Here is a 12440-nt window from a genome sequence, read left to right as displayed (position 1 = left end):
GGAATTAAATGTGGATTTTGACAGTGCCATTATTATTATTTCAACCCTAATGTTCCACCTTCTCAAAAAAAAAAAAAAGAAAAGAAAAAACATAACAAAACAGTAGCACTGCTACACAGCAGGTTTTGTTTTGTGACCATTTTTGCCTGATGTATTTGTTTATCTTAATGGCTATTTTAATTGTTTGGTGAACAAATCAAAATGATGATTGTTCACCCTTTCAAATTGTCTTACTATGTAAAATTTTTTAAAAGGTATCTGCCTGTTAGGCTGACTGAACAAACACCCTTTTCATATGTTAATGTATGCGAAGAAGGTTCCTTAGAAGGGACAATAATTATATATTTTCCAAACCAATTATCAGGTTAATTGGTTAAATGTAGAAATAACTGTACATAATGGTTGCACTTAGCTGACCATCACGTGAATTGGATATATTACCTCTACACGTGGTGCTCCACTCACCTAAGCAAAGTGGGAGAGAGTCTTGTCTGCTGAGAGTAGTGGCCATTTTAAGAAAACTCTGTTGAGGAGTCATGGTGAAAATTTATAGCCCCCTATGAGGTACATCTGTCTATTTGAAAAGTAGAAATTTTGCTACCATGTTTTTTCTAGCTCCCGGCAAATTTGAGTATAACTCTTCTTAAAAGCACAGTAATTTTTTGTGAATGCAATTTTATCTGTGAAGGGTGATTTGTTTGGTGAAAACCTAAGACAAACTGTTGTTTTCTATTTGTTTGTGGATTTTGGTGCTGGGTACAGCACTGGGTACGTGGATGTGTGTGAGGGAGGAAAGGGAAGGGGAGGGCGAGGGCTGTGCAGAGGATGGGGGTGGAGGGAAACACCAGATTGTTTGCCAATAGCTTGGATGATGGTGTGAAAAAATATTATCTTCTGCTGTCATCTGTTTCCATGAGAACTTTAAAATAAAGTTTAAAATAAGGAGTTTTGCTTCTGTTTAAACAGCCTCTGCGAGGGAAAGGCCCTATAGACCTCATTACAGTTGATTCCTTAATAGAACTTCAGGATTCTCAGAACCCTTTTCAGTACTGGATAGTTAGTGTGATTGAAAATGTTGGAGGAAGATTACGCCTTCGCTATGTGGGATTGGAGGACACTGAATCCTATGACCAGTGGTTGTTTTACTTGGATTACAGACTTCGACCAGTTGGTTGGTGTCAAGAGAATAAATACAGAATGGACCCACCTTCAGGTAAGGGCCAAAGCTTTTGCTACTGTGAAGTATTTTAGGAAAAGTTGTAATATTTTCTGGGATGTGTCTCTGGAACGTTTATTAGATCTGTGCTATCTTTTACATCTGAGCATGTGAATTTTAAGTATGTCAACTTCAGAATGCTTTCTACAGGGAATAAAATCCAAGACCTCAGTCGATAGCATTCACAAAGAAGAAAGTAATGTTGGAAGCCCTAGGGAAGTTGATCTAGTTCCTTTGGAGTTGTGGTTCAGAAAGATGTAATAAATTGGGATTGAGCATGTGCCCCCCTGTCTTCTTCAAGGATTTTGTTGAGACTAAGTAGGTTCCCTAAATCCATCAGTCTGTCCTTCCATCCTTCCATCCATTTATTCATCCATCCATCCATATCAACTTATCTATATATTCATACATATCCATCCATCCACCCTTCTACCCATCCACCCAGTTTGAGTAGCCAAACTACTTGCTTATCATTATATAATCCATTCCAACCAGGAAATAGCACTAAGAGGATCATCATGCTATTTTCCTGTCACATCATCAATTTTAGATAACTTTAAATGCAGTGTCAAGTGACATTGCATGGGCTTAATTGAACAGAATCGTGGATTATGCTTTATGACATTGCATGGGCTTAATTGAATAGAATCGTGGATTATACTTTCTGACATAACCATTCTTGAGTGTTCACTATGGGCCAGGAGATTTTGCATCTTCTGTGTTGTTTATTTTGGTTCCAAAAGAGTGTTGCATGTTTGGTGTCAGTTTCATAGCAGAGAAAATTGAGACCAGAGTTAAGTTAACTTGTCCAGGGTTGCTAGCTTATAGGGAGCAGGTTCTATGCTTATTCCAGTTCATGCTCTTGCTTACTCATACTGGTCTTCCCAACCTTTTGATGGGAAACCTCAGAATAAAAATGTTGGCTTCTTGTGCAATTAAAGATACCCAAGGAAGAAATATGTATTTCTGATCTTCCTTATGGTCAGTGTTACGTATTCCAAGCAACTATTTAGCTCTTGGCTTGATTAGAATCGCCAGAAAACTGTTATCCTCTAGCAGTTGCTGTGTTGCCTTGAAAACCCGAAGGCAAGGAGTTGTGTTTTACCTCTTCTGTCACTCAAGTGCTTTAACCAAAAGATTCCTGGTTCTGGACCCCTTGTGTTTGCCTCTGTGTTAAATCTGACAGGTGCGTAGACATGCCACCCAGTATTTTATTATATTTGTATTGTCCTCAGTTTTTGAGAAGCAGCCAAAAACGAGTTTTATATCCTGGGTAATTTTGGATGATGATGAAGGGCCTGTCCACATCATGAGTAAAGATGTGAGCTCAGGTTGCCTTGGGATTCACAGGCTGGGAGGAAAATCTCCTTTGTGGGGAAAGGCGTGTGTGTAAACCCCAGCTCAGGACCTAATTGCTTTATAAATTATAGAGGAAAGACAGCCTTGCTGTGTGACAATGTACAGCAAAGCAAAGAATTCCTGGTAGCTTCTGGTGTTCTGTCATGCTTTTTCCCTGTGAAATCCTGGAACTCATACTTACACAAGAATGGAAAGTGTCCTTGTAGAAAATTAGGAAATACTTGCTCCTGAGCTCTCCCTCTTTAGGTAATTTCATGTCTTTAGGATATAAAACTAAATTTTGCTTACTTGTCTTAGAATTTTCTGGATACCAGTTATCTATTTCACATCATGCCAGGATCACGTGGGGCTCTACGCCTAAAAAAGATAGTCGTCATCAGATGCGGGTTTCCTCAACACGTAAATTGTCAACAAGAAAGCTTATCTATGGGGGAAAGAAAATAAGAGGTGAAAAGACACTCCAAATAGGACTTTAAGTTCCTTATGTACGGTAGTTACAAGATGAAAACTAGATTCTGTTGCTTCATTCAGCAAAATGACACCCCTGGGAAGAGAGACAATTATTACCTAGGTTTTATGCATGGGAACAGAACCTGATGCTTTGGATTTACGTCAATTAATTTCAGGTCCCATTGGGACTTGTACAACTTACGTGTAGCACTATTTCCTTAACTGAAATATAGGTAGGATTAAAATTTGCAGATTTGCATAGGAAATATTAGAATAATTTTGTTACTCCCAAACACTGTTAAGCTTCCAGCATCAATGGGCAGTTAGGATCAGAGTTGAAAGGGTGGTGGCAGTGGCAGGTGGGTGGCTCTTGGCCCTACTTGGAGGGCAGGCTGTGCCAGCTGATCCCTGCTCTAAGGGACCCTCATTCCCCCTCAGTACCACTGCTGCTGTTAAAAATAATAAAAAGAATTGCTTGGAAACACTGCTCGTTCCTAGCTATTAAATGTGCTTAGCTTTGACTTCTATCTCATAAGAGCTGAACACTATGGCAATTTTCCATNGCCCCCCAGTTTTACTTTTTAAAGGGCACAATATTTCTTAACTGTTCAGTAGAGGTGGTAGAAACAGATAATGGGAAGTTATACTCTTCAGACTCTGTAGGAACAAGTACTAGATTTTATACACTGTGTCCACCTCTGAGGATATATACCATTGAGCCTTTCCTTATCTGGCCTGAATCAGGGGAAGTGGCATTCTGGTGCTTGGGACAGGAGATGGTTATTCATTTGCTGGGCTGCTGAATCGTATAAGGCACATCCAATGAGTGGCATTTTCTAGAAATACCTGTTGTGATCAGAGGCTTATACTTTGGTTTCCCAGAAAGTTTTGGTAGGTCATTGAGGTCAGGGGTCCGTTAGGTGGCCCCCACCTCCTTTCTCTTTCTGAATGTTTAGAAAGCAAGATAAGAGTTTTAGATGTTCTTGCAGAAGCTAGAAATTTTCTCCGTATTTATTTTTTCCCAAGGCCTTCTCTAAACTTTCTTTAAAAAATTTTTAAAATTCTTGCTTTAAATAGTTCCCAGAGTCAGGATGTTTCTGAGTATAACTTAAATGCTTTTTGCCTAAGTTGTTTCTTAGTCCAAAATGAGTTGTTGCTTTCAGTATGGGTCTGTTGTTGCTGCCATAACAAAATATCACAGGCTCTGCACCTTAAACAGCAGATATTTCTTTTCTCGTAGTTCTGCAGGCTGTAAATCTAAGATCAGGTGCCAGTGGGGTCAGGCTGGTGAGAGCTCTCTTCCAGGCTTGCAGATGGCCAGGTGCTGGCTGGGTCCTCACATAGTAGATTGAGAGTGAGCTTTTTATTTGAGTGTCCCTTTTTATTAGGACACTGCATCTTGAGGGCCCTTTCCACATGACCTCCCCTAACCCTAAGCACCTTCCAAGGGCTCATTCTCCAAATACTGTCACATTGGGGATTAGGGTTTCTACATATAAAGATTTGGGGGTACAGATATTCAGTTTATAATATTTCCCAAAGGGCGCTTTCTCTTACCAACTGTATAGTGGTTGTTCCTTGCTGGCAGCACCTGGTAGAGGAGAAAGGAACAGAGGGGGTTTGGGGGTGGGCCCAGTCAAGATGCCCCCCCCCCCAGGCCTCAGTTTATTTGTGGTTATTTATTTATTCATGGTTATGTTGTGCATTCCTGCTTTCTGCAGTGCTACTAGGAAACAACTTGCCAAACACTTGCACCAAAGGAGACCGCCCTGTTTTCCTGTAGGCTTTTAGTTACAGATGAGTGCGGACACATTTTAATTGCTTACAACTTCCCTACAAACAGAACTGGGATGCTGCACTCCATTAAATAACCTGCAGCATGATCATTTTAAGAAAATGTTTTATGTTCTTTTAATGGTGTTATTTATTGTCTATAAACTTGCTGGTGTAACCAGAGTGGCTCTATCTTGTGAAGCGTGCACAGGGACCGTAGTTCTCTGCTTCCTGCTTTTCCAAGGTGTCCGACTCTGCAGGTGTTGTGCAGACAGGCAGAATCGCAGCTGAGGGTCACCTTTGAGAGAGGAAGGATGCCTGGTTGTAGAGTTAGATTCCATTTCAGGACTTAATACCCTTAGAAGATGGAGAATCATGAGCTGGTAGGACAGAGGCAGAGATCTTGGGAACTGCTTGGGGCTGCTTGTTCCATTTGTCTCTGCTGTGGAGGGAGAAAAGTGGCATCCCATGGTGGAGGAGTCAGCTTTGAATGGGTGACTTGGCCAGCTAGGCCTCCAGTGCCAGTCTTGCAGACTGGCATTAGAGGGGCATGACAGTGCTGCTGGTGTGTGCCGCATCTCGGCACCAAGTTCTGGTAGCGTGGACCCAACCCAGGTCATAGTGGGTTTCCCTTTCTATTGGCCTTGTGTCTTTTTTTTTTTTTTCCCTAACCACTCTTCTGCCTTCTCTTATCTCCAGGGCACCCTTCCCCACTCAGAGATCACAGTCAAGGGTATAACTGGTCAGGATTACAGAGCAAGAGAGTGAAGGGTGCCAATGTGGTAGACCGAACCTCTCCTTTTATTCATCCTCTGTGTTCTCAGACTTTCTTTGCTCTTGACTTTGGAAATTCCCCTTGTTTTTCATAACTGATCCTTTTTTCTACCACGTGTGGACTGAATTCCCCATCACCCTACTTGCAGATGGCAGGAAAAGTGAATTTGCCCTTGAGGAGGAGTTGCTGGTGTCTTGTGTGCTATTTCTCTCCTGACCCTCTTGGAATGGCTGAGCTGGTGTCCTTTGGCCTTTGCTTCCTGCAGCCCTCTGCATTGCCTCCCCTGCACCAAGGTTTTGATGCTGTGCCCCTGGTTTGAGACTCTCCTCCTCATCCTCAGGGAGCAATTTCAGAGCTCTGTGGACTGGTCCCTTGGCATACTCTGTGGGACTCTGTGAGAAGCCACAGTATCTCCCTCAGTGTCCCTCTCAGTAGTCGGGGGATGGTTCTTTTGGTCTCTGCACTCCAGTATTTGCTGAGGCTCTACTGTCTGTCTTTAAATATGTTGGATACTACTGAGAGGAGTCACGTCTGTTTTTTGTTCTGACACAGAAATGATGAATTGGGATTTTTTTTTTTTCTTTCTGCCAAAGGTGGAAGTCTTTAGGAAGTGCTAGAAAGGATTATGGACAGTGCACACAAGTAGGGGATTTTTTTGTCCTAGAGCAGCACCCTTTGTGTGTCTCAGTGTAATGAACAATGGCAGGGGACAGGGTATTGATAACTTGTCTAGTTCTGTAATTATGCCCTGAAAAGACTAAATAAACTGCTCAAACAGAGAAGTTTAGAGCTCAAGGTGAGTCCAGAGGCTCTGAGGGTTCAAATATATGGCTCCATTGCTAAAAAGCAGACATGCAAGAAATTAAAAATATAGCCCGAAGGTTTAATGTTGCCTTTTAACTGTGCTTAAATTCATATTCGTATCCTAACTGTCTGTCTGGAGTAGCCGGGTTGATATAGTGAAGGTATAAACATATCTACTTCCAGTGAGTGCGCCTACAAATCCTGTTTTGATAAGGTCTTAAATCTGTTGAGATCAGGCCATAAAAATCCCCCTGCAGTTTCAGCAATAGGTAAAAACAGTGCTCAACAATTTTTTCCTTTTAATTTTGCATTCAGACTCTGTAACCTCTGTGCGTAAATCTTTCTCTCCCCCATTGCCTGGGGAAAAAATATGGGCAACATGTGGTGTGTTAGCAACATTTCAAGTGTAAATATGAAACTTGGTTGGTAAATTTTAATTTACCTTTTAATAATTTTCTGACTTATAGGGACTATTTTTAGCATACGAGAGCTTAGAGATTTAGTGAAAAATATGTTGTAATAACTGCAAAAACCTGACAAGAGTTTAGAAAATAATCAGATAATAAGTTCTTCATCTGTGGCTAGTACATCTTTGGTGATATATGGAATTTGGGGGCCATGAATGATTAAAGGTTTGGCTAATGTGATTAATGCTATTAAATTACTTACAAAATGCTCACAAAATGCGTACAACTGTTCCCCGAGGAAGAGCCCTATTGAGTTTATTCTTCATCTCTGATAGCAGAATCCTGAGTTGCTATTTAATTTTGGAAAATCCCTTTAGCAGGTGGCGGTTTGTGGCAGACTGAGGGTGCTGGGGCCTGATAAACTCAGGAAAGAGCCACCGGGCAGAACATTCCAGTCCTTAAACTATTCTGTGGTTTGCTGTTGATACAGAAATCTATCCTTTGAAGATGACCTCTGAGTGGAAATGTGCTCTGGAAAAATCCCTTATTGTTGCTGCAGAGTTTCCTCTTCCAATGGAAGTGTTCAAGGTAAGCCGTGGGTTCTCAGCAGCTGAGCTCCTCCTTTTAAGTGCAAACTGTTGAAGGAGTGCTGTATGCTCAAACCCTTTCCCACTGTTAAAAGTGCAACCTTCTCGACCAGTTTGCATTTAGAATGTTTAAAATTGTGTGTTTCCTTTTGCTATTTTTAGGACAATCTTCTTAAATACCTATGTTATAAGATGCTGGTAAAATTGTTTAAGTTACTGTTTTTCTCTATAATGTACATCTCATTTTCATCTTCTCGCCCCTTACCAAAGAAACAAAAGGAAATGCAGCAAGATTAATTTTAGCATTTGTTTGGGAAAAACCATTGACAATGATGTTTCTCCAGATGGTACAATTTTCTTGAAGGCATGTGCAGAGAGCGAAGGACCTGGAACATCCCAACTGCAATGGATCACCAAGTTCTTAACCCTTTTTAAAAACTGTGCTTAAAATTTACATGTTTCTGTCCTCTTTGGAGAGGACGGGGACAGGATGTTGGTCTTCTAGAGTGGGCCCAGGGAGACTCTCTGGGGTCTGACTATTCCCACACAGTTTCTCTGTTTTTATTTTATGAGCTTCTGTTAACTAGCGAACCTGGCTCCTGAGCCTTTGAGGATTCTGCAATATTAATTGGGCCAGCTCTCGGCTTTTCTGATGAAGGCCTCGATTTGGTTTTGCTGAATATGTTAAATTAGTCCCTTCTTGGTCATCAGCTGTTTGGCTCTCCATACCTTTGTTGTTGCTGAGTTGGCTTGTGTATTTTTATTTTTTTTAAATATGTTATAGTTTGGGTTGGAGTATAGAAAGAGAGAAAATGGACTTTTTTTTTTTTTTTTGACACCCCAACCTGACACTGCCATATTTAAAACACTTGTCATTTGGACGGGGGCAAACTGGAGTTTCTACACCTCTCTCAGACCTACCAAGCCTGGCGTGGTTTCATGGTGCTTCCTCTGTAGTCTTGGGTCATGGAGTGTCTCTTCTGGTCAGGGGTACCAGGGGAACCAGGCTGCCTCCACTCTGGCATCTTGTTTGTTTGTTTGTTTGTTTGTTTTTAATGCTCTTCAAATGTTAAATTCTTACTCAGCTTTCTATCTCAAATACAAGTTTCCTAAAGAATTAAATTGTGTTACATGCCTGTAGGAATGTGACAGTGAAGCCCACCATTATGTACAATTGTAAGGTGCCAGTAGACAAAACAAATAAAAGAAAGAAATCCTTTCCAGGGCCTCTGGACCCTGATGAGCGTGAGCCTCCTCTTGGCCTCCTGTTCTGTTGTAATTGTGGTCAGTCATTCCTGTGATTCCTTGTGTAACACCCATCTTGCTTTCCCGTTGAAGTGCCAATAAGATAAGGACCATATCTGTTTTGTCCAGTGTTAAAAACATAATTCCTTGCCCATGATAGTACTTAATAAAGATTCATCAAATAAATGAACTCATTTTTGAATGGACATATGCATTAAAAAATTCTGAGTTAATGTTGTTATAGATTAATTGGATATGCAGTTATTTAAAAGTGTGAATACTAAGACTGCAAAGGTACAAGCATTAATAATCTTGATATATCTCTAATTAAAAATTAACTAATTTATTGAATATTTATGAAGCAGCTATTCTTTGCAAAAGGTGTTATGTGCTGTTGACCTAATCCTGGGGTTTAATAGTTTGTTCATATTTTCCAAAATACAGTTACCTTCTTCTTTCACCTATGAGAATTCATACAATTATTTTGATAAAGTACATGAAAATTATCATCTCATTCAATATTTGTTTATAATTAAGCATTGTCATTAAGAGTAGATATTGAGTATTACTTTTGGGCCTAGCCCACGGCAGGGTGTATGGTGTATGGTGTAGGCACTTTGTAAATGAAACTTGGTTGCATTAGATATTTTGTGGTCTTAAAGTTTGTGAGATACTTTTATAAATGATTTTTCTTATTTCAATTTGGAAGAGAAGTGGGCAGTGAATGTTTATATATTTAATTTGGAGGCCATGGGAATGACCGTTTATCCTAAGGCTGTTGTAGCAAATGATGGTGGACTGGGTGATGTGAAAAACAGGAGTTCACTCTCCCTTACTCTGGAGGCTGCAGTTGGGATCCAGGTGTTAGCTGGATGGGACTCAACCTGCAGGCCCCGAGACAGTCCCAGGAATCTGCCCTGGCTTCTGGTGGCTGCTGAACCCTTGGCATTCTTTGGCTGGTGGTAGCTTCACTCTGTGTGCTGCCTCCATCGTCACCTGGCCTTCTCTTCTCTGTGTTCCTGTCCAGATTTCCCTCCCCTTATCAGGACAGCAGTCCTTTAGCCCATGCTCATCCTGTGACCCTGTCTCCAAACACAGTCACATTCACAGTTTCCAGGTAGATGCAAACTCTTAGGGGACACTTTTAAGCCAGTTCCACTGCATTGCATCTATGCTCAATAATTTAAGAAATCAGATGCTAGTATTCTCTACTGGGTTCCTGTATTTATAAGAAGGTAATTCAGAGAAACTGCATGAAATGGTATCAAACTATGTTTGTAGTTGCTTCATTTATGAATAAACAAAAGAGAAATTCTCTCTCTTTTTACAAGTTCTAGCAAGTGGTATTCCTCTGTAGGGTCCCAAAATAGAGTACACGGACACACATATATATATACACACACATATATATAATTTTATTTATTTATTTTTCTCTTTTATCATTGCTCATCAGTATTTCTGGACAGGGAGACAGACTTTTATTTCCTTCATTATGGTGGAAGGAATATACGTTTGAATTCAGCAGTGAATCATCTGAGATGCATTTGTTATGGAAAATTGCCATAGTGTTCAGCTCTTATGAGATAGAAGTCAAAGCTAAGCACATTTAATAGCTAGGAACGAGCAGTGTTTCCAAGCAATTCTTTTTATTATTTTTACACTTTAGATAAGACGGGTGTTTTGATGGAATGAATCTCATTACGCTGCATTTTCTGACACAGGGGCTGCGCTCACATGTGTGTATCCATGTTCACACGAAGTCAGATCAAATCGGTGGGCACCCTTCCCCTTCTACCTGAACACAAATAGGGCAAAAACAAGCTCAGAGTTAGGATTTTTGCTGTTATTTACCTTTGATTGGAGAGAGCATTCCAAATACCTTTTGGACACTGCATTTTTCAGGGAGTTCTGACTCACTCAGAAAATGCAAATAATCTTTAAAGCATACACTTAATTGAAATATAAATAGTTGATAAAATGGGTTAAAAAAGAAAAACCTCAGAGATGAGAACACCTGTTTTTTAAAAATAATAAATACTAAGTTCCCCCTAGGAATCAGCCTCATTATTTAGAGACCTAAAAGATTGCCAAAACCATTCTTTATAGTAGTACTAATTTACTCCTCATGAATAATAAGGAAATAGAGGCAACTCCTCTGTGCATTCCCGTGATTTCATTGGATTTTCACCTGGGCACAGATGGCTCATTGTCAGCTTTCAGAGCAAAGGAATCGGCCTCCAACGGCTCTGCTTCAGGAACCCAAGTGTGGACAGAACCTTTCCTCAACACGGTCACATCTACCTGTTCTTCAGCCTCAGCTGTCAGGTGATTAACCTGACTCATCAATGTCTGCTAAGGTGAAATGCCCCCGTTGCAGCAAGATCTTTTTATTTTCATCTTTTGTAAAGAGCTGCTAGGAGGTTTCTTTCAAGGATTGTTTCTGTCTTCAAACAATGAAGTTATTAAGGCCCATTTCAGCTTTTTGGTCAACAGGGTCTCTGTGGCCTCAGGGTCTCTGTGGTCTCTCACTGCCTACTAAGATACCACTGAGAGGTTCGAGGGAACTTAGTAAGTTTAAAAATAAAACCAAAGGAGAGGAGAGAGAGTGTTGGTATTGATGCTGTGTGCTCCTTCTGTGCCCGGCACCCACGAGACTCAGTACATCCTGCTACTCTGTGCTCTCTGCTGTTCTTCTAAGTCGCAGTTTACCTCTGCTAAATCATTCAGGTTTCACTGAGAAACTTCCATATCCATCAAACAGGTCTACAAATCAAAAGTAGTACCTTGTTCCCCAGTTAACAGAAACCAAGTAGTTTTTCCTTAGAAGACTAGAAAAAATACAGGAAGCAAAGGTTTTGTCACTAACGTCATTCATCACTGGGCCTCAGGATGGAAGGAAGGGCCAGCCTTGGGATGCCATTGAAATCCGTGATCCATTTTTATCCCTGGAAGAAGGGAAAGTTCTTGAAGCTTTATGTTCAAAGAGTGTTGAAGGTTTTAGAGGGTTTGAAATTCCAAATCAGCTATTTTGAGATCTGCGGTGGATGTCGGGAACTATAGATTAAGACCACTGAGGCTTGAGGTCAACACCCCTGGCACCCTCCTGGAAGTCCTCCTGGCCCTCCTGCTGGGAGGTCTCCATGCCTGCCCCACATTGATGACCCACCAGGACTCTCAGGATCCAGAGGTCACTTCCTCACAGTTATACTTTACTTCAGCACCAGATACACAGTAAATCCCTGAAGGGTGCAGGTGCATGGGGTGAACTCCAGAAAGCCAGGCCATCCTTCTGGAGTCCTATGGGGGGGGAGGGTCGGAAGGGTGTTCTTGCAAGGGTCTGGTCACGTAGGCACCCTTTGCCTGGCACATTTCCTAAGTTCACAGCTCCCAGAAGGAAACCCAGTGTTTAGTATAATGTCTATTGTTTGCAGAAGCAGCTTAGGCACAGTGAGTCATTCTTGTGTTTAGGAAAAAATTCTATGTCCTTTTAGGGATAAAATTATCAGCCATATTCTCAGATGCCACCCAAGGACCAGTCTTCAGTCCTTCTGAAGGACAGAAGCCTTTGGCCCCCTCTTTTCCATCCATCAGCAAATGCTCTTGACTCTCCCTTCAAAGTGGCCCAAACCCACCCCCGTCTCCCTGGTCCCAGCTGCCACCTCTCTCCTGGGCTGTTATGTCAGAATTTACTTCCTGGATTCTGGTCATTGCACCCTAGAGTCTGTTCTTGACAGAGCAGCCAGAGCGAGTCTTTGAAGCAGAAGTCAGATCTTGTCCCTCGTTTGCTTGTCTCTTCCTGGGGTGTGTGATGTGCTGGGTTCCAT

General features: G+C 41.3%; 1 protein-coding gene across 5 annotated transcripts in view; it reads left to right on the top strand.

Annotated features, from left to right (window-relative positions):
- Nucleotides 1-12440, top strand: part of Sfmbt2 (Scm like with four mbt domains 2) — a 218742-nt gene that overhangs the window by 101701 nt on the left and 104601 nt on the right. For 3 of the 5 annotated variants that reach the window (XM_048812649.1, XM_015495184.2, XM_015495185.2), the window contains exons 6-7: nt 967-1213; nt 7275-7372. In XM_048812649.1, the coding sequence (XP_048668606.1) occupies nt 967-1213; nt 7275-7372 (345 nt within the window). The remainder of the gene's footprint in view (nt 1-966; nt 1214-7274; nt 7373-12440) is intronic. The other 2 variants (XR_007351090.1, XM_048812650.1) reach the window with 1 other exon arrangement.

This window comes from Marmota marmota, unplaced genomic scaffold (genome assembly GCF_001458135.2).
Source record: "Marmota marmota marmota unplaced genomic scaffold, marMar, whole genome shotgun sequence".
Lineage (NCBI taxonomy): Eukaryota > Metazoa > Chordata > Mammalia > Rodentia > Sciuridae > Marmota > Marmota marmota.
Note: the sequence above shows the minus strand (reverse complement) of the source record. Positions and strands in the feature narration are given on the sequence as shown.